Genomic DNA, 22581 nt, shown 5'->3' with positions numbered 1-22581 from the left:
TTTGACGTATACAACTGTTATTACTGATCAAGTTTTATCCATACTTTATGATAAATTTCTCTCTTCAGATAAAAGTTATTTCATCAATTACATCTATCCTTATCCATAACTTAATTATTTCATTAAATAATAATCATCATTATCATCATCGCAGTCAACAATAAATTTATCCACTGTTTTCAATTCAAAATTGGTCCCGCGTGACAACGAACTGCCCACTGTCCAGGAGGTGGCGTCAGCTCCGATCCTAGTAACCTCCCAGGACATAACATCAGGGCTACTAACGTAAACTTTGCTATTAGGGTGGCTACACTGGACCAGATAACCTTCAGTACCTACAATTGCTCTAATCAACTAAGAACACGAAAATATAATTCTGAAAATAACCTGTTAATCCTTCAAAATACTTTAACATTTAATTTGAGTCAAAAAATAATAATTAACAGTTTCATTAAGATGTCATCAAGAATAAAACACGGTCCGCAAGATTTACCTCCGAAAGGAGGGTATAACCCCATTCAAACTTCACGAGTAGCTCTTCGTAGAATCGTAACTCGTAAGAATTTTTTTTCCCTTACTGATTTTAAGCTATGTAGTAACGTTAATATATTTTTTCAATCTGACTCACAAACCTCAATCTGTCACGTGTGATTTGCCTTAATTTGATATCTATTTAGACATTGAAATCTCTAAATATGCATAAATTACATACTGTAACCTCTGAAACGATAATAAAAGCATGGATGGTTTTCCATATTTTGAACTTGAAGCAAAACGAACTTGGATTTAGAATACGAATATCGAGGCCACTTATATTTAAAATAGGGTAAATATAGCTATTACAGAAAGTATAGGTATGACTGAAGTTCGTTAAGTCTGGGATGTACCTAGAAAATGATTGAATTTTAGATTTCTATTGACGTTTACTGAGTAGGTCTGATCAAACCTAATATAAGCCCATATATAATTATATTTAGGTACAGATATAATTATGTGTAGGTATGTATTTGGATCTGATGGAAATAAAACCTGTTTAATCGTGTATAAGTCTATATATGATTAAGTCTAATGAGAACATACTCAAAATAGTCCCGTACATGAATATATATATATATATATATATATTAAATTTTTACAGCTGCCATCGCATCAGGCTTAACGGTTGCAACAAGTATTATTGGAGGTGTTGGATTTTTCTTTAACTACAGATATGCAAGAAGAGAACAAGTTGAACTAAGAAGTGCACGGCTTGCACTCATGCCTGTGCTGCTTGCTGAAAGGGATCGAGAGTGAGTTTAATTTTTATATTTTTGAAATTAGTATACAGAAATGAAATAACTTGTTAATACACATGCATTCCACAAGCAAAATTACTGGAACAAAAAGTAAATGTCGGATTACAAAACAAATTGAATCATGTCAGAATGACCCGATGTATTATTAAATGACGTATTATCAGAACAACGATACAGTTACTTTATTTAAAAACACTCATAAGAGCTTGAAAATGCTATTGCATGCAGTTGTTTTTTATGAGCTTTTGAAGCTCTAACAAGTTACGTTTTGTGCTACAGTTTAAAAATTTTAAAATCGAAAATCATTAATGAAGAAGCGATTTTTTAATGTCCCTTCCCGATTATGTTCAATAAAATGAGTGTATTGAGGCAAAAATCTATGTCAATAATCGAAATCAAGATTCAAATATGTTTTGACTCAGGCCAGAGCCATAATATATGCAATATCTGAGAAAAATATTAAAAACTGTAATTTTTCAATTTTTTTGTTGATAATATGATTCAAACCAAAAAACAAGTCAGATGACATCTAGCGTAAAAAATATTATATATAACTATATATAATTATATATAGTTCTATATAATTGTATGAAACTATATATAATTAAATTTCTATAAAATGTATTGAATAAATTATGAATCTTTGTATAGTCGAGACTCTATACTTATTATTTATATAATTTTTTTTTGAAAGTCGCAGTTTAATTTCTAAGAAAAATTATTCGTGCAAACATTGTTAATAAATATTTTTGTCTTCATGTAATATAGGATGTACTATGTTACCATCAAAAAAGATACTTATCACTCGGTCAAATAATGGAGGGGTACTCAGACCAGAATAGTCTTAAGTTTGGAATTTAACAGTTCTGAAATAAGTTTCTTACCAGGGACACTACAAGTGGTGGGCGCGATCTCATGGCGAGCACCAAACTACTTCCGTTGCTGCTTATAGCACCGGTGACTTCCCTCTCCTATATACATATATTTAAGGATTTTCCGAAAAAAACAAATATTTTATTTTTTAACCTCTTATGGGTCCAAAAGTTACTTTATATTATAAAAAAAATCTTTACCTGATAATGATATATATGGGTCATTCCACGCCAAATCAACCACTTTTAACCCAGACCCCATTCAATTTGGCTAAAAATTTTTTTTCCTTTTCTACCCCATTAAAATCATTCTTTGTGATAGACACTTGAAATTTACGACATTTAGCGCCTATAGCCGGCAGCTAAAAATATTAAATAAGATACAGCTGGTAAAAAAGATACCTAATCGTTCTAACAGTGACGTCATCATCGGATTAAAAAATATTTTTTAGTTACATGTGCGATGGCAAACGACCAAAAAATATCGAAGTAACTTAACGAGCCATCTTGTGACAAAATTTATTATCATTTTAATTCATCCACTTACCGACTTCTCTCTAGTTTTCAACAAATACTCAAAACAATCTTACCAAATAAACGCGGATTTATAACCTGCCATTTAAAGGCACTAAATGTAGCAAATTTCAAGTATCTGTCACAAAAACTAATATATTTATCTAGTACAATCGAACCTAAGCCGCTCGTGTGTTGGTACCCTCGCCTTCGACTCGGGCACCTATCTTCACACTTACGTCTTAAACACGATCGCACTCGATAGGAAAACTACTATTTCACGAAATTTTCAAATTTTTCGCCCAACCTAAAAAAAGTTATGAGTTTTTCAAAAATAAAGCTTTTATTTTTTTAAATACCTATTACTTTTTCAACAATTGACCAATTAGGGCGTTTTTTTTAATTTTCGTCTTGGAATGTACTTTTTAGAAAAAAATTTTAAGATAATAAACTGAAATTTATGGCTTTTTTGAGGAAAACCGCCATTTTCTTAAAGTTCGCCATTTTTTTTTTTTTTTTTTTTAATTTCTCAATAAAAGCTTCAATCAATTCTGTAATTTTTCCTGCTAATCCCAAAGTGGGCAGACTCTTCCTTCTATTTTTATTTAAAATATTTATATAAAAAAAAAAACTAAAAACAAAATTTTTTTTATTTATTTTATAAATCTTCAAGTCTCTTCAACCAATTAATGTAAAATTTACAGGAAAGTTGATGGCTAGTAAGTTCTGTTGATTGCCACCAAAACTATTCTAATCGAATAATTAGTTAAAAAGTTATAAAGAGTTGACACACACTCACACACGCGCACACACTTGGGCATCATCCTAAAAATAGTCAGAATACCTTTCTAGGACTTCAAAACGTCGAAATTAGAGAAAATTTCGATTTTCAACTTTTAAAACTTTGGGGGGGGGGATTCGCCCCAAATTTAATGATTTTTAAGTTTCAACTGACGCGGCATATCAAGACCAAAAACGTGGGAAGGGGCTAGAAAGAAATAAAACATGTGAGAATCACTGATTATAAGAGCCTTTTTTTTCTTGAGGGGCTCATTTTACACCCCCCCCCCCTTTTTCTCTACATTTATTTTATTGAACATTATCGTGAATAAAAATTTGTCAAAAATACGCTTGTTCATTAAATATTTTCAATTTTTATTTTTTTACGCTGAACTTTAACCGCAACTTGTTTGAGCTTAAAAAGCTCATAACAAACAATTGCATTCGAAAATATTTTCCAACTTGAAAATGTATTGATAATAGTGTTTACAAGCTCCTTGAGCTATAAAACAGCGGGAAGTTTTGGGGCTGGCCCGTAAGGTCAGATTTGTCAGATTTTTTTTATATTAAAAATTAAATTTTCAGATTTCTGAAACAAATCAGGAAAAATCGTGATGAAGAATCCAGTCTGATGGCAAATTACCCAGGGTGGGAAGTTGGTACATATTTTGGAGAGCCAGTATTTAAAAATGAGCCAGAAGAGAAACTGATTGAACCCACCTTTGGTGAATATATCACTCACTCTAATTTAAGCGATAGTAATGAACGTGTATTCCGAACTCTCTTAATGTAAAAAAAATTAATTTAATAATACTAAAATTTCTTGTTAGAATACAAAATTTAATAAAGCAGTGTTATCCATAGTACAAAAATAATGTACCTATTCGGAAACTTTCTTAATTCTACTTCACTCTTAAATTTCGTATTTTAGAGTACTCATATCATTTACTCGCTTCAAACATCCGCTTCGCTGAGTTTTTTTTTTTTTTTTTTTTTTTTTTTTTTTTTTTTTGGTAGTGTACTTATTTATTTATGTATTTAATTTTCTGAGCTGTTCTAAAAATTTCGAAAACTATTTGTCAAGTTCTAAAATATTTGAATGTCGAATATCAGTTAAAATTAATTCTTATCGTCCTAGAATATTTTCCGATCGAGTTGTTTGAATCATATTCGTGTAATTAACAACTTTTGAATGAATTGTAAAATTTTTCGTAATGTTTCAAAATCTTTAGAACAATCCAGATTGTTATCGAATTTCCAGAGCAATCCAAAACATTCTAACTAAATTAGAATCATTTCTATGAGATTTAAACAACTAAGTACAATTTAGAGCTCTCCAAATAATTTTCGAAATTTTTGAAACAATCCAGGAACATTCTAAACTGATTGGAGTAACTTTTGAATGAAATTGAAAATTTAAATGTATTTTGGAACTTTCCAGAATACTTTTAAAATTTATAGAATAATCCAGAACATCCTGGAAAAATAAGAATCGTTTTTATGACATTTATAGAACTAAGTGTAATTTAGAGCTCTCCAAGTGGTTCTCAAAATTTTCCGAACAATCTAGAACATTGTAGACTGATTAAATAATTTTTGAATGATTTTAAAAATTCAAATATATTTCAGAGCTTTCCAGATCAATCTCGAAATTTTTAGAATAATCTGGAACATTCTAGATTGATAAGAAATATTTTTAATAATTTTAAGCATTTGAATATATTGTAGAACATTGAAGATCATTCTTGAAATTTTGAGAACTATTTAGAACATTCTAGAACAATCGGGTATATTCTAGAAAAGTTCTTGTCACTCAACAAGTCACTCAATGCCATTCAGACCAATCTCTAGTTTATGCTAGCCATACAATGTGTGAGTAAAGGATAGAAGTATTCCATCGTATTTTTACCATCCACTTCCATCCATCGTAACCAAACTTCCTTACTTGCAAGTGCAAACGGCTATCCACCACTGTAACCATGAGTGGGTGGCAGTGGGCGGTTATGGAGAAAAGGCTGGATACACAAACATGTACTTTACTTTTATATTTACCCGGGAACAAATGATCAGGCCTGCTCATGTTTGATCAGGTATGATCATGCCTGTTCATGTCCACCCGAGTAAAAAAATGATAGATAAAAAATGGCCCTATATAATTATGTATAGCTATATAATTCTTTATGTATAATTACATATAATTATTTGTATAAAAATAAGAAAAAAAAAATTCGGGCGTGTGCAGGATTTGAACCGTGAACCTCGCGCTTGAAAGTTTAACCCGCTACCCGTTGACCTAAGAGATTGACTTGAAAAGTAAGTTTCGTATGAACTTTAAGTAATAAAAATCTTATACATGACAGATTTCTATTCAAAAAAATTGTATATCTAATGTATTAATTATTGATATATAGTTAAATAAAATTATATATAACTCTCTGCTGTTACTCTGGTCGCCCTTACTAAGGGCGCCACTGGAAGTAATACGGCCTCCCAGAACCGGATCTTAAATCGTCAGGGTCGTTGTAATTTAATAATTGGAAGAAAAGGGAAAGGAAAGATAATCCATAAATAAATTTTATTTATTTAATTAACACTTTTATACCTTTTATTTATTAACTTTGACAACCCTTTTAATTAACCTTATAAACCTCATTTTCCTTATTAACCCTCAACGGCCACATAGGATGGCTAGTCAACCCAGGCTTAAAAAAAAGTTGAATTAGAGGTCTTAGACCTTTCAAATAAATTAGTCAAAAAACTTTCAAAAAAAGAGAATTACCCCGTGTGGCCATCATGTGGCCTGGGAGAGATGTGGCCGTTAAAATTTGAACCATAACCTTATTAAACCCTAAATTACGACAACTACCTTTGACGACTTAACACACATCTACGCAACTTGTTAGACCTTACTAAGCCAACTACCTTTGGCAATTACTTTAAAACCTTTCTTAATTATTACTATGTGAGGCAATGAGATATAAAAATGTAACATTTAAATAATCAACAAAAAACTAGTTGACAACAACGCACCTCTTCGCGCCTTGCAACAATAATAGTATAGCTTCATTGAAAATTCTGCCGACTGCAAAAATTTATAAGCGCGGCAACCTACGATCCGATTGAAAAGTACAAACCAGGTTTTAGTAAAAAAGTGAGGGAATGATTTTTTTTTTTGAGACACGATGAGGGAATGATATTTGAAGTATTCAGTTACCTGCCATTTGGTATTGTGAAATTAAAACACCTAAGTAAAGTATGGCACGAGCAGCTTCAGTAGTATAGTTTTCGTGAAAAAATACAAAGTTTACAATACAACGTTAATAATATACAAAACTGAGTATGGACACGATTTTCGAAAATTCGTGAGAATTTTACTACTCATATAATAATACAAAAGTTAGTAAGCACTAAACCATTTTATTGTTTAAAAAAAATAGATTAATGCAAAAAAATTCGGAAGAATTTAATTTATATTAGTTTATTCTTAATATTTCCATGTAAAACTATTCAAAATTTTTTCCATGAAAATTTACTGGCAAAAATATTTTTAAAACTCGTCAAATGCCTATTTATTTCAGTATCACGATAAACATACTTGATGAAAAAAAAAATAAATAAATACAGAACTTATTATTAAACATATTATTTATTAACAGTATGAGTTACAAATAAGAATTTTAAATTTGAATGATTAATTTTTTTTATTCATAGTTAATTTAATTTATTTTTATCTTCACGAGTCAGGGCAGCCGATGCGTATTTACGGGTAATAATAATAATAAGATGGCTTGCTGAAGCTGGCCCCCATCAATTTTGATTTTCACACTTTTTTAATTTTTCAATGCTCCAATCGTTTGTTCGTCGTTTGTTTGTTATTGTCCGTCGATTGTTGTTGTTTGTTCGTTTATTGTTTATTCATAATTAAATAATTAAATCTTCAACCTCAACTTAGCCCCCCTTAACTTATCATCATTTCATTTCTTCCTGTTATCAATCAATTAATATTCATATTCGTTTGTTCGATCATAATCAACGTCTTATCGCCTTTTATTATCAATTTTAATTAATTAACACCTCATTACCAGTGTAGCTATGTCGCGCATGCGCATTAATACTTGTGACGCAGTGGGATCTCCTTCCAGATGCCCGGGAACATTTAAATTTAAGATTTATTACAAAAAAAAAAGTAAATATCCAACAAAATATGAACTTTTAATTGTACTTGTCGTTATGAAATTTATATAAAATAATCTATATTGATATTGTGAATAATCTTAATATACAGCATCAATCTGAATAGTTAGTAAATTAGTTATTAATTAATGGAAAATATAAGTGAAAATCTAATTTATCATGCTTTTCAGCGTACGTCTTTACATTCAACGTGAATGCATATATATTGTATTTACTTGTGAAAATTTTATGTCTGCAAATTTTTGGTTGTGTATGTAAAGATTTTCTGTGCGTGCATATTTATATATGTTGAATTTTGCAGCAAATTTTCCATCCATTTGTATAAATTAGATTATTTTCAGTTTTGATATCTACTGTAAAAATTAGATATCTCAAAAAACAATTTTTTTTTGTTATAATTTTTATAGCCTTATATAATTTATTCTTTGCATAATTTTATTTTTTTTCCTCAATAGGTTCATTTTTGAGTAAATAAAACGAATATTGATTTTTATGGATATTTATTTATTACTCAAGTATCACAATTCACAGTATTGTGAAATCAAAATACATTCTAATTTGACTTGAACATCAATAAATATCATGAGACCACATAGATAAGTTTAGAATCATAAGTTTAGACGGAAGCACTGTAATAAATAAAAAAATTGTTGTCAGTTGACCCTGCGAGCCAGCCCCAAAACTTCCCGCTGCTTTCGAACTCCTTGAGTTCGAAATCATTGTTGAGAATACAATTTTGAGCTCTTCAAGCTCGAAAATACTTTTGTATGTCTTTGATCTCGAAAAATAACGTTTACCATTTTTTCTACAACGATATCTCTCGAACGAATTCACCGGTTGAGACGGTTGAGGTGGCAATCGACGCATTTTATTGAGTTCTAGAGCTAATCAAATTTTTAAATTGATTTATCAAGACGTTTTTGAGAAATTTCAAAAAAACTAAAAAAAAAAAAACAATTTTTTTTTAATTCTTTCGTTAACGGTTTCTCTTGAACGAATGAACCGATTTTGATGGTTGAGGTGGCATTCAACGCGGCTTACAAAGTTTTAGAGCTGATTAGATTTTGGAATCAATCCATCGAGCAAATTAAAAGTTATTCAAAAAAAACATTCTTGAAATATCTCCAAACGTACCCTATCGATTGAACTCAAATTTTCAGTGCTTATAATATTTAACAAGCCGCGTCGAATGACACCCTGACGATTAAAATCAGTTTATCCGTTCAAAAGTTACAGAATATTTATATACGTACGTACGTACATACATACATACACTCGGACATCATCTTGAATCTAGTCAGAATAGTTTCCTAGAACCTCAAAATGTCGACATCTGTTGGAATTCCAATTTCGCGAATCGGGGTGAAAACAATAAATTCCCAAAATTTTATACGCTGCATACACGCCTGGGTGCGAATAGTCTCGTCCTAAAATAAATTGAAATAGTTAATAATGAGAGGCTAAATAAGGATTGTTAGCAAAAACCTGGTAACCATGTTTATTGCATATTAATGTCAATTTAAAGATTCGGCACATTTACATCTCTACCGTAAAAGTCTCTACCTCAAATGTAACTCTACCAAGAACAAGTCCACCCGAACTTTTTTACCATTTGCTGATCATACCGCATTAAAATCCTACCAATATATTACTATATCAAATAGTAATTATGCCAAATTTTTTTCTTTATCATGAAATATCCCTGCAATTTAATAACTTTCCCATTTGAAAACACTGCCACAACCAGTTCTGCCATGAAAATCTGGTACATTTTCATCTCTACCATAAAAATCTCTACTCCAACTATAATTCTATCAAGATCAGTTCTACCCTAACTTTTCTACCATTAGACAATTATACCATATGAAAATCCTACCAAAATATTACTGTATCAATTATTTTTTATACAAAATTTTTTCATTACCACGAAACATCCCTTCAATTTTGTAACTTTACCATTTGAAAACTCCACCACAACCATTTCAGCCATGAAAATCTGATCCAAATCTATGTATACCTGAAATATCTATGCCATTTAACAGTTGAACCAAATAAAGTCTACCATAAATATTTCTACCCCTTATTAAATTTACCACAACACAAATTTACAAAAAAAATGCTTAACCAATTAACAAATTTGCCTAATAATATTTCTATCTCATGATAACTCTAACACTTTTTTAACTCAACCAGTTTAAAACACTACTATAATAATCCCTACCATGAGAATTAAACTTCTTTACCTCATAAATGTGTTATCATATGATAAAAAGTACAGAAAATATCAATTAACTTCCGTCGGTAAGATAGACATTGTGGTTACATAGCTATTATCTAGATTAAAATTTAAATATTATCTTTTGATAAAGCTATGTAAGAGCATTATACTTTTGGAATTGGTTGTAATAAATTTGATACAATTATTAATTTGGTGCAAAATATTAATAGTCTTTATAATTGCGAAATATTAAATTTTTTTTTTTAATTTATTACTGCACAGTTAAAAATTCCATAATTATAGATTAATATATTTTTTATTGATATATTTATGGATAATTAAAGTTACTTTTATTATTTACAATGGATGAAATATTCGTTTCATCAATTAATCATTAAGAAAAAAATGACTCGTTGAAATAATCTTAAGTTATAAATTTTTATTTAATTTTCAATGACATTAAGAGTACATTAAAATAAAAAGGAATTTGTTACACGAACGGCGCTTTGAATATTTGTAAAAAGTGGAGGGTACTGTCAGAGAAAACCCTTAAAAACTAATGCTGCTATAAAACGATGTTAAAAACCAAATGTATTTTGATTTCGGTTTCCAGTCTGAACACCCTCTGCCAATGACGAGGGACAGAAGAGAGAGGATTGTTTTTAGTGGGTAAAAATCCCACACTACCAACTCCATCGAATCTTCAAATTCTCCTATCGTTGGTGTCCTTTGAAGATTTTTTAACCTCTCTCAGAAAAAAAAAAAAAAAAAAATATAAAACCTGTGTAAATGAAAAACTTTATTACCCTCCTGATGGATATCGATGACGATGGGAATAATAGGCTCTGGAACTGATGCATTTTGAATGCGTGGACAATGTTATCGTTATTGGACTGGAAAATGGTACACTGAAAATTTGAGACACAGAACAAGTGTCGGAACTTTTGTCAACTGTTGGTCACGACACGCGTGTCAAGTTTCTTGGCCATAAAGGGAAATATATTGTCTCAGCTTCGACACTGACATAATTATAATAATTACTTTATTACATAATAATTTTACACCGTAAATGTACGACATTACTAATACAATACAAATTTATTTCTAAAAATGTTTATCTGCATTATTTATTAATCATAAAATATTTATAATTTTAGGTTTATGTACAATTGGTCTTTATGATCAATAATTTATAGAGTAGAATTATCAGAGTGTATACACTTGTGTGGAGGATTTGTCGGAATTCCTAGAGGACATTTCTATGCTTTTGAAAAGTTTAAATTATTCGACAGAGTATCCCAATCATATAAAAATGATTGGGTGCATGTGCCCCCTCAATAAGCTTAGACTTCAAAGCGCCGTTCGTGTAACAAATTCCTTTTTATTTTAATGTACTCTTAATGTCATTGAAAATTAAATAAAAATTTATAACTTAAGATTATTTCAACGAGTCATTTTTTTCTTAATGATTAATTGATGAAACGAATATTTCATCCATTGTAAATAATAAAAGTAACTTTAATTATCCATAAATATATCAATAAAAAATATATTAATCTATAATTATGGAATTTTTAACTGTGCAGTAATAAATTAAAAAAAAAAATTTAATATTTCGCAATTATAAAGACTATTAATATTTTGCACCAAATTAATAATTGTATCAAATTTATTACAACCAATTCCAAAAGTATAATGCTCTTACATAGCTTTATCAAAAGATAATATTTAAATTTTAATCTAGATAATAGCTATGTAACCACAATGTCTATCTTACCGACGGAAGTTAATTGATATTTTCTGTACTTTTTATCATATGATAACACATTTATGAGGTAAAGAAGTTTAATTCTCATGGTAGGGATTATTATAGTAGTGTTTTAAACTGGTTGAGTTAAAAAAGTGTTAGAGTTATCATGAGATAGAAATATTATTAGGCAAATTTGTTAATTGGTTAAGCATTTTTTTTGTAAATTTGTGTTGTGGTAAATTTAATAAGGGGTAGAAATATTTATGGTAGACTTTATTTGGTTCAACTGTTAAATGGCATAGATATTTCAGGTATACATAGATTTGGATCAGATTTTCATGGCTGAAATGGTTGTGGTGGAGTTTTCAAATGGTAAAGTTACAAAATTGAAGGGATGTTTCGTGGTAATGAAAAAATTTTGTATAAAAAATAATTGATACAGTAATATTTTGGTAGGATTTTCATATGGTATAATTGTCTAATGGTAGAAAAGTTAGGGTAGAACTGATCTTGATAGAATTATAGTTGGAGTAGAGATTTTTATGGTAGAGATGAAAATGTACCAGATTTTCATGGCAGAACTGGTTGTGGCAGTGTTTTCAAATGGGAAAGTTATTAAATTGCAGGGATATTTCATGATAAAGAAAAAAATTTGGCATAATTACTATTTGATATAGTAATATATTGGTAGGATTTTAATGCGGTATGATCAGCAAATGGTAAAAAAGTTCGGGTGGACTTGTTCTTGGTAGAGTTACATTTGAGGTAGAGACTTTTACGGTAGAGATGTAAATGTGCCGAATCTTTAAATTGACATTAATATGCAATAAACATGGTTACCAGGTTTTTGCTAACAATCCTTATTTAGCCTCTCATTATTAACTATTTCAATTTATTTTAGGACGAGACTATTCGCACCCAGGCGTGTATGCAGCGTATAAAATTTTGGGAATTTATTGTTTTCACCCCGATTCGCGAAATTGGAATTCCAACAGATGTCGACATTTTGAGGTTCTAGGAAACTATTCTGACTAGATTCAAGATGATGTCCGAGTGTATGTATGTATGTACGTACGTACGTATATAAATATTCTGTAACTTTTGAACGGATAAACTGATTTTAATCGTCAGGGTGTCATTCGACGCGGCTTGTTAAATATTATAAGCACTGAAAATTTGAGTTCAATCGATAGGGTACGTTTGGAGATATTTCAAGAATGTTTTTTTTGAATAACTTTTAATTTGCTCGATGGATTGATTCCAAAATCTAATCAGCTCTAAAACTTTGTAAGCCGCGTTGAATGCCACCTCAACCATCAAAATCGGTTCATTCGTTCAAGAGAAACCGTTAACGAAAGAATTAAAAAAAAATTGTTTTTTTTTTTTTAGTTTTTTTGAAATTTCTCAAAAACGTCTTGATAAATCAATTTAAAAATTTGATTAGCTCTAGAACTCAATAAAATGCGTCGATTGCCACCTCAACCGTCTCAACCGGTGAATTCGTTCGAGAGATATCGTTGTAGAAAAAATGGTAAACGTTATTTTTCGAGATCAAAGACATACAAAAGTATTTTCGAGCTTGAAGAGCTCAAAATTGTATTCTCAACAATGATTTCGAACTCAAGGAGTTCGAAAGCAGCGGGAAGTTTTGGGGCTGGCTCGCAGGGTCAACTGACAACAATTTTTTTATTTATTACAGTGCTTCCGTCTAAACTTATGATTCTAAACTTATCTATGTGGTCTCATGATATTTATTGATGTTCAAGTCAAATTAGAATGTATTTTGATTTCACAATACTGTGAATTGTGATACTTGAGTAATAAATAAATATCCATAAAAATCAATATTCGTTTTATTTACTCAAAAATGAACCTATTGAGGAAAAAAAATAAAATTATGCAAAGAATAAATTATATAAGGCTATAAAAATTATAACAAAAAAAAATTGTTTTTTGAGATATCTAATTTTTACAGTAGATATCAAAACTGAAAATAATCTAATTTATACAAATGGATGGAAAATTTGCTGCAAAATTCAACATATATAAATATGCACGCACAGAAAATCTTTACATACACAACCAAAAATTTGCAGACATAAAATTTTCACAAGTAAATACAATATATATGCATTCACGTTGAATGTAAAGACGTACGCTGAAAAGCATGATAAATTAGATTTTCACTTATATTTTCCATTAATTAATAACTAATTTACTAACTATTCAGATTGATGCTGTATATTAAGATTATTCACAATATCAATATAGATTATTTTATATAAATTTCATAACGACAAGTACAATTAAAAGTTCATATTTTGTTGGATATTTACTTTTTTTTTTGTAATAAATCTTAAATTTAAATGTTCCCGGGCATCTGGAAGGAGATCCCACTGCGTCACAAGTATTAATGCGCATGCGCGACATAGCTACACTGGTAATGAGGTGTTAATTAATTAAAATTGATAATAAAAGGCGATAAGACGTTGATTATGATCGAACAAACGAATATGAATATTAATTGATTGATAACAGGAAGAAATGAAATGATGATAAGTTAAGGGGGGCTAAGTTGAGGTTGAAGATTTAATTATTTAATTATGAATAAACAATAAACGAACAAACAACAACAATCGACGGACAATAACAAACAAACGACGAACAAACGATTGGAGCATTGAAAAATTAAAAAAGTGTGAAAATCAAAATTGATGGGGGCCAGCTTCAGCAAGCCCCTGGGAGGTTACTAGGGTCGGAGTTAACGCCACCTCTTGGACAGTAGGCAGTTTGCTGTCGCGCGGGACCAATTTTGAATTTGAAAACAGTGAATAAATTTATAATTTACTACGATGATGATTGTTATGATTACTATTTAATGAAGTAATGAAATTATGAATAAGGATAGATGTAATTGATAAAATAATTCTTATCTGAAGACTGAATTTTATTGTAAAGTGTAGATAAGATTTAAACAGTAATAAGAGCTGTGCTCGTCAATAGTTCTCGGAGAGAAGTGAAGTTACATCAGACGGCAAAGAGATCTCCGACCTCCACTCTCCAACCTATCCCCACTACTCTCATGCTCACACCCACGCTCATACACATATATATATATTAGTTCTTTACCAAATAGACTTATACATTTGTACTTTCTACTAATACAAATTGAGATATAAGCTTATGCATTTACGTTCTTTACTTTACACATTCTGCGTCTTCTTATTACTTATATTATTTATATTCTATTTTCCTGTACTTGGATACAATCTTCCAGTTAAATTTTCTAGACTATCAGAGGTGTGTTCTTCTATAACTATTCTATATTTAGCTATTCGATACAATTGACATTATCATTTATCGTGAAACATCATTATAATTATTCTAATGCTATATTTCAATATTTCTATTAATTGATTTATTATACGAATCACTCTTTGTTTAATATAGAACTATATATTAACAATAATCGTTAAGTTCTTGTGATATGGATTTCATTTATAAATAACATTTATTTATTACATATTTCCTTTTCTTATTTGTTTATAGAGTATGCATTTGTTTATAACCATATTTACTGTTAACTATAGAACAAGGGCCTATTCATGATTTTTATGCGTGTGTTTTGTTTAGGTTTTAAGTATCGGGTGACAGCAAACGTTCCAAGACCACTCAAACTGTATTTATATTTCTCTGAATATAAAATAAAGATTTAATTATCTATTTATTCAATTTTTATAATTTAATAAGTATATTCCACGATGATTTAATATCTAAATTATTGACCAAATATTGATAAGACGCAATAAGTATTAATATATATTATTGTAATGTATAATTTGCAATTTTTATAATATATAAATTGCAAATGGAGTTTAAATCCGCGCCTATTATGTATCTCAAGTTCACTAATTAATTAACAGGGGGAGGCACCTGAGGCATCTGGGGACATAACATCGGACTCCTTGTATTTATACTTCGTGAATTCGGAGTTCGAATAAAGCTTTGTGATGTTAGAGGTTATAGTTTTCATCAGGCATTAATTCAAAATAGAAAGTTTAAATAAAAAAATCAACGGCTTCATTTGGTTAGACAATGGAGGATATATCAAAATCTTCCTATGACCCAAAAGAATTTTATGCAGATTCAGCTAAGTATTGGAATAATGTTCCTGCAACTCTAAATGGAATGTTAGGTGGATTTGGATTTATTTCTCGTATCGACATCGATGGATCTGATGGATTTTTAAATTCATTATTTGAAGTATGAAATAATGATGCTGAATTTATAAATATTCTAAATAAACAATGTTTTCAGCTTGAAAATCCACCAAATAAAAATTATGCATTGGATTGTGGTAGCGGAATAGGAAGAATTACAAAAAAATTACTTATTAAACATTTTAAATTAGTGGATTTAGTTGAACAAAATAGTAAATTTTTAGATACTGCCAAAAAACTTTTGCAGTCATCGAATGTTGGTGAATTTTATTCTTTAGGTAGCAGATATTCTTACTTGAAAATAAAAATTTACTATCTTATTTTTAAAGAGACGTAACCCATATTTACAAAATTGATATAAACTGTTTAAAAATAGAATTGCTAACATAAATCAAAAAACTCAAAGCTTAAGAAACATTTAAAATTTAATTTGACTCAAATTATCTGATAATATTCTACAAAAATTTTATTAAAAAATAAAAAAAAAAAACCTAGAAAATTAGTGGATTACGACTTTTTAGAATAAATTATTAACTACACAGAGAAAAAGGATTTCTCGACGCGAAAAATTTTTACTTGTCTTAAGAAATTTTTTGAATTATGAATTAAAAAAGAAAATTTTCTTGGGGTGAGAAAAAATTTTCTTGAGCCAAGAAATAACTTTTTTAGGCGAGAAATAAAATTCTTGGCGCAAGAATTTTGTTTGTCTTTATTTCATAATGAAAAATTTTTCTTGAGCCAAGAAATCTTTCCTTTCTGTGAATAATAATATAAAAAAATTTTAGGATTACAAGATTTTTATCCAGAATCAAAGAAGTACGATGTCATTTGGTGTCAATGGGTTTTAGGATATCTTCACGATGATGATTTAATAGAATTTTTAAAAAAGTGCAGGTAAATTATATTAAAATACTTTTATATAACATCTCTGGTAAACTAATCATAATTATTTGACATGTAGCAACGCACTGAAAAATAATGGAATGATAATAGTAAAAGAAAATTTAACAAGTTCAAACAAAATTGAAGTCGATGTTCAAGATTCTTCTTTTACTAGGCCATATGATAATCTGAAAAAAGTATTTCAAGCTGCCAATTTGATTTGCATTAAAGAACAAGAACAACTTCATTTGCCTCAAGGTTTATATCCTGTACATATGTTTGCGCTAAGACCTGGAAAATAATAACATTTATAATTATGTTGAATTATATAAATAACTAATTTATAATAACGTACATTTTTTTAAAAACTGATTCATTTTGGTCGTATTTTTTCATACATAAAATGTTGATTCGAGTCTTGTAAAGAAGCATTTATTAAACGTTTTTTTACAGCATGGAAGTAAGAAACAGCGAAATTATATAGTTCATTTTCCATTTTCCAAACAGTAGAATTTTGAATTATTTTCACCGTTTCTGGAAGAGGCTCTATTTTTTGAGTAGTTTTTCGCAAATGTGATTTATCGCCTGTAATTATTGAAAATGAAAGCAAAAATCAGGACATCGGTTGGCCCGGCGGGCCTACCCGAACACTTCCCGCCGTTTTCGAGCTCAAGGAGCTCGAAAATATTAGTATAAATACCCTTGCTCCCCTGTTTTTTGTAAGCTTTTTAAGCTCAAAAGAGTTACGTCTTATGTTAAAACTAGGAATTTTGGAATCGAAAATAATTAATAAATGAGCGTTTTTTAAATATTTATCCACGATTATGCTCAATAAAGAAAAAAAAGTCTATTCAGACAGAAATTAATCTAAGCGATCAAAGTGAGGATTTACATGAGTTCTGACTCATATCTAAGTGTTAGTACATGAGACATCCAAGAAAAATATTGAAAACGATGTTTTTCCAATTTTTTTGTTGATGATTTTGTTTAAACTGAAGAATAAGTTACATCACATTACGTAATGATTGAAAGAGACCATAAAGACAAAGATTTGATATGATTTTGAATACATTTTTGTACATTATATTATGATTTATCCGGGACAAATAATATAACTTGTTATTTTTACAATTTTCCGTCGTTAGTATCTTTTGAACTAATTGACCGATTTTGATGTTCAATGTGACAATCGGCGCGTTTTATTGAGTTATAGAGCTGATTAAATTTTGAAATTCTTTAATATAATCGTTTCAAAGATATTCGTGAAAAACCGTTTTTTACCATGTCTTTCTACTGTGATATCTCTCGAACGAATTATCCGATTAAGATGACTCTTGCAATATTTGATGCGTTTCATCATGTTTTAGGGCTGATTAAATTTTGGAGTTTATCGATCCAGCTGTTTTTTAGAAATTTCGAAAAAACTAAAAAAAAAATTCTTTTATCGTTCATTTTATATATCTCCAAATCTAGTCAACCAATTAATGTAAAATTTACAGAAAAGTAGATGGCTAGCAAGCTCTTTCGATTGCCACCAATACCATTCAAATCGAATAGCTAGTTAAAAAGTTATAAAGTTTGCATACATACATACATACACATACACACACACACATGGATATCATTCTGAAAATATTCAGAATAGCTTCCTAGGATCTGAAAACACCGACATCTGATGAAAACTCGATTTTCGAAAATCGGGGTAAAAACAATAACTTTCCGAATTTTTCGAAAACCTTTGATTTTTTCAGCGGAAAGTTAAAAATTAGTTGGCTTAAATATTATAAATACAATAGCAGTCGTAAAAGTAATGACTGTAATTTACTTTTCCTTAGCAAAGTAAAATTATTAGAAGTATCCAATTACTAAAATTAACTAAAACAACCAAAAAAAGTAAATTTTTTGTACGTTCTTCAAATCGATATTAAGGCTGAAAAAAATTTTGTTTTTTAAAAATCGAAAATGAGGCTTGTGGGAAATTTATTCAAGTATCTAAAATGCTCCGATCTATGTTGTCAATTTAATGTTGTGTGTGAATGAATTTCTTACATTGGAAATCACACCTAAATGATTTGAATACTAGTACACTCAGCTTAAAAGAATAGTGGGGTAGAAAAATTTGAAACTTTTTGAAATTTTGTGCTCTTTGAAAGTTATGTCTTGCCTTGAACTACAAAAAATTAAAAATAATTGAAAGACATGGATCTTAAAATTTTTTTGGACGATTATTCTTCAGGAAACGCAGAGATCTGGGCAGAACTAAGTGTAAGTAATCAAGATAAAGAATGAAAAAAATTTTTAATTATAACATAACTTCGAAAAAATTTTAGAGACAGTAATTTTAAATGTTTTGTTGACGATATTTTCTGAACTAACGAACCAATTACAATGAATTATGAATTGCTCAAAATACACCGTAAAGATGAAAATCTAATGTAATTTTCGAAACATATAGTAGATCACATTATGAGGTGGCTAGGAAAAATAAAGTAAAAAGTTATTTTTAAAATTTCTCAGCATCGATATCTCTCAAGCCAATTAATCGATTTTTAAGTTTAATACAGCAATGACGCATTTAATTGAGTTCTACACTGAGGAAAAAAATAATTTTTAGAAAAACAATATTTTCTCGAGTAATAAAGCGGAGCTATACATCCCGTAAACACTCGTTCGTAAGTATATTGAATATCTTCAAAGCCTCAAACATATTTAAAATGACGTAACTCTGATGAACCCAAATATTAGTTACTCAACACTTTTTTAAAAATGTTTTGTGACAATAAATTTTTCTTTATAAATAATTAACTTACTATGAGAAAATAAATCATGAGCTCCCCGGAAAAAATCAGGAAGTACAATTTGTAAAATTCGTATAAATTCATCTAATTCTTCAGTTACTCCGACAAGGAAGTAATTATTTGCTAAATTTCTTTTCGCTTCCTCTAAAGCCCATCGATTACCAACTTCCCTAGTAAAATAATTTTATGGTATAAGAAAAATAAATTACACTTGACTTGAAATAAAAATATCATACCAACATCCAGGTTCATGACCACATAAAAATGGTATTTGTAACCACATGCTGTTAGGATCACAGTCAGTTTGGCCAGCTTTAACGCATTCATCAAATGTCTTAGTGTCACCATACTTTTTCCTGAGAAGATGTGGTCGAAAATTGTCTCCGTAGCGTAGAAAATAATAGTAAGAAATAAATCTATCAAGTGGTTTCCTCAATAAATTGAGATACAAAGGTACTTGTTTCACTCCGAACCTCCAATAAAAATTGATTTATGTCTATCAGTAATATATGTTGTTCATTTTCTCTGCTTACTACTTCCATGAAGAAATGATTTTATAAAATTTTATAGAGTTTGATTAAATTTTATTTCACTCAATTGATAAAATTTGATAGAAGATTGTGAAAATAATTTTTTCCGTTTGCTTACCATTTCGACGGATTCAGGTTGGAGTCCAGTATTCACCGCAAATTTTCATCAATAAAATAATTAGCTGATCAGTCAAAGTAATGTTTCTAATCCATTAGATTACATACAGGTTCAAATTATCATATTTTAATATTTTTTTTCGAAAATAATTATTGTCTATAAAATTTTATAAAATCATTTTTCCTAGGAATGTTGATATAATATGTGCTTACTTATTGAATTTTAAAAAAGCCATGTGGCCATGATAAAAAGCAGGTTTCATTATATTCCATCGTGTAATATTGTTGACAAACTGAATCTGTATAATTATATTTCGATTCACAAATAGTGTATTATAAAATTTTACTAGATAAATTTTGATACTGACCTGGTTATAAAGCGTAAATGTATGCATATTATTAGTAATATTTATGTGTAGTGTATGAAATTTATTTTTTTTACACAAATCGTACACTACACCTACAAAGCTAGTAGACCCAGTCTTTGGAACTCTATTATATATTATTATAGTGTCCTCAGATTTATCTAATTTTGGATCACTTTTTGAATTTTTTTGATTTTTGGTAAAGTCTTGAATTTTCGCAAGTTCACCAACTTTGGAGTTTATAAACATGTATTATTTATATTCCAGAATGCGTTTAGAGGTTTCAAACATTAGAATAATAGAAAAGATACTTACTCAACATTTTATTCTCATCTTTTAATGATTCCAACTTTATTTTGAAGAATAGAATAATAATTATTAAAATTATCATTAAGAGCCACTGCACTGGAAAATTTCTAAAGATCATTTTATTTTTTAAAAAAGTTAGAAAAAAAAAACTTCATTTTTCCTCGCAGTGCAACAGGCCTTTTCATAATTAAATTTTTATATACGCATGCGCGGATATAAGCTATCTTTATCGTCAGTTCACATTCTGAGCTATTACTCCAGATAGCCGAGGTTGCTCAACAAAAGTTTGCCACATGGAGAATAGAGACATGTCTCTATTCTCCATGGTTTGTTATTATTTTTTTAACCGCACCGCGGACCATTTATGAACATAACCATATTACTACAAATATTTTCAAGTAGCAAATAGCAAATGTTGTTTTGTGCATATACCAAGTATGTACCAAGGAAGATGAACGCTATATTTTTTTTATTTTTTTTTTGCAATAAATAAGAAAACGTTGAAACAAGTTTCTTTATTAATTTTCCATCACGAATTTTTTTTTTCATTAACTAAAAAAGATCATGCGGTAAGAGGTTATTTTGCTATCCAATACAAGAGTAAATTTTAAACCAGCTGAATTTCCCAGTTTGATGAAAAACTTTTTATTTAATTTGACGGCAAATATACGTCAATTTGTGTCGTTCAGTTTTCTAATTACGATGGGTACAACATACAGTGTTTGCCTTAATAGCATAGTTTGCTTTAGCAAAAAAAGTTTACTTTATAACAGTTTCCTGGAATTTTTCGTCAAATGTCCCTCAACTTCAGACTTTTCCGTTTTTGATGACAATTTGAATACAACTTCCTCTACAACTTTAATTTACTAATACAACGTAAATTTACTATCCGAATTTGAATGCAAATTCACTTCAAAAGTTGAATAAAAGGAATTATGACAACGGTAGTCAGAATTTCTCTGTTCTACGCTAACTCTACTCAAAATAGATATTTAGATGCAGCTATAGTTTTTAAAAACTCTATTCTACTCTTTCTCTACTCAAGGAAAAATCTACTCCATTCCTGATAGCCACACTTCAAATATAATTACTCAGCACAAATTGATTTTTTATGAATTTTTTCACATAGAACGTTTGTTCATGATTTTTTGGCCAAAATTATTGTTAGTTATTATTAAAGTGTAAAAAAAAAGTTCTTGTATTATCTCGTTTTTCACAAATTTTTTTTTCTCATTACCGTACATTTACCCAATAACTAGCGCAAAAATGAAAGAAAATCCGAATAAAATTAATTTTTTCATTCGGGTAATGTTTACCTAAATTACGGAACAAAACTTGTTCCTTTAATTGTTTTGTAAACCTTTGAGCAATCGGTCCGGACAAACGGTTCATTGGATCGATTTGAAAATTTCCAATGCTTTTGGGGGTACATTAAGCTGTAAAATCTCCTGGCGACATTACTTTTTTCATCAATACTCTTAAAGAAGTGGTTGATTAACTAGCGAATCATAGAAAGTCCATTTTTTGTAGGTTTTTCAAATTGATATTTAGGATGAAAATTTTTTTTTCTAAGTCGGAAATGAGGCGCGTGGGGAATTTATCCAAGCTTCCAAAGCTGCCCTCAAAATTACTATGCGACCATTAGTTGCTGAGATATCAATAATAAAAGACAAAAAGATTCTTTTTTATTTGAAGGCTGATATATTAGCAGCAAATTGTCGTACGAAGAAACAAAAAA

General features: G+C 29.4%; 3 protein-coding genes across 3 annotated transcripts; 2 read left to right on the top strand and 1 right to left on the bottom strand.

The window, feature by feature from the left end:
* The first annotated feature begins 313 nt into the window (after window positions 1-313).
* On the top strand, window positions 314-4365 carry LOC103571660 (NADH dehydrogenase [ubiquinone] 1 alpha subcomplex subunit 13). Its single transcript, XM_008549900.3, has 3 exons — window positions 314-556; window positions 1139-1289; window positions 4046-4365. Exons 1-3 carry the CDS (start codon window positions 457-459, stop codon window positions 4251-4253), a joined length of 459 nt encoding a protein of 152 aa, XP_008548122.1. The 5' UTR covers window positions 314-456; the 3' UTR covers window positions 4254-4365.
* Window positions 4366-15580: 11215 nt separating this feature from the next.
* Window positions 15581-17078, top strand: LOC103571657 (N-terminal Xaa-Pro-Lys N-methyltransferase 1). Its single transcript, XM_014442849.2, has 4 exons — window positions 15581-15885; window positions 15940-16120; window positions 16628-16736; window positions 16804-17078. Exons 1-4 carry the CDS (start codon window positions 15718-15720, stop codon window positions 17024-17026), a joined length of 681 nt encoding a protein of 226 aa, XP_014298335.1. The 5' UTR covers window positions 15581-15717; the 3' UTR covers window positions 17027-17078.
* Window positions 16927-21294, bottom strand: LOC103571658 (heparin sulfate O-sulfotransferase). The gene is made up of 7 exons (XM_008549898.3): window positions 20850-21294; window positions 20538-20764; window positions 20383-20468; window positions 19759-19995; window positions 19535-19692; window positions 17080-17309; window positions 16927-17015 (listed from the first exon to the last, which is right to left on the bottom strand). The coding sequence occupies exons 1-6, from the start codon at window positions 20959-20961 to the stop codon at window positions 17098-17100; spliced, it is 1032 nt and encodes a 343-aa protein (XP_008548120.1). The 5' UTR covers window positions 20962-21294; the 3' UTR covers window positions 16927-17015; window positions 17080-17097.
* Window positions 21295-22581: the final 1287 nt, after the last annotated feature.

Source organism: Microplitis demolitor, chromosome 4 (genome assembly GCF_026212275.2).
Source record: "Microplitis demolitor isolate Queensland-Clemson2020A chromosome 4, iyMicDemo2.1a, whole genome shotgun sequence".
Lineage (NCBI taxonomy): Eukaryota > Metazoa > Arthropoda > Insecta > Hymenoptera > Braconidae > Microplitis > Microplitis demolitor.
This window is presented reverse-complemented; position numbering and strand designations above follow the sequence as displayed.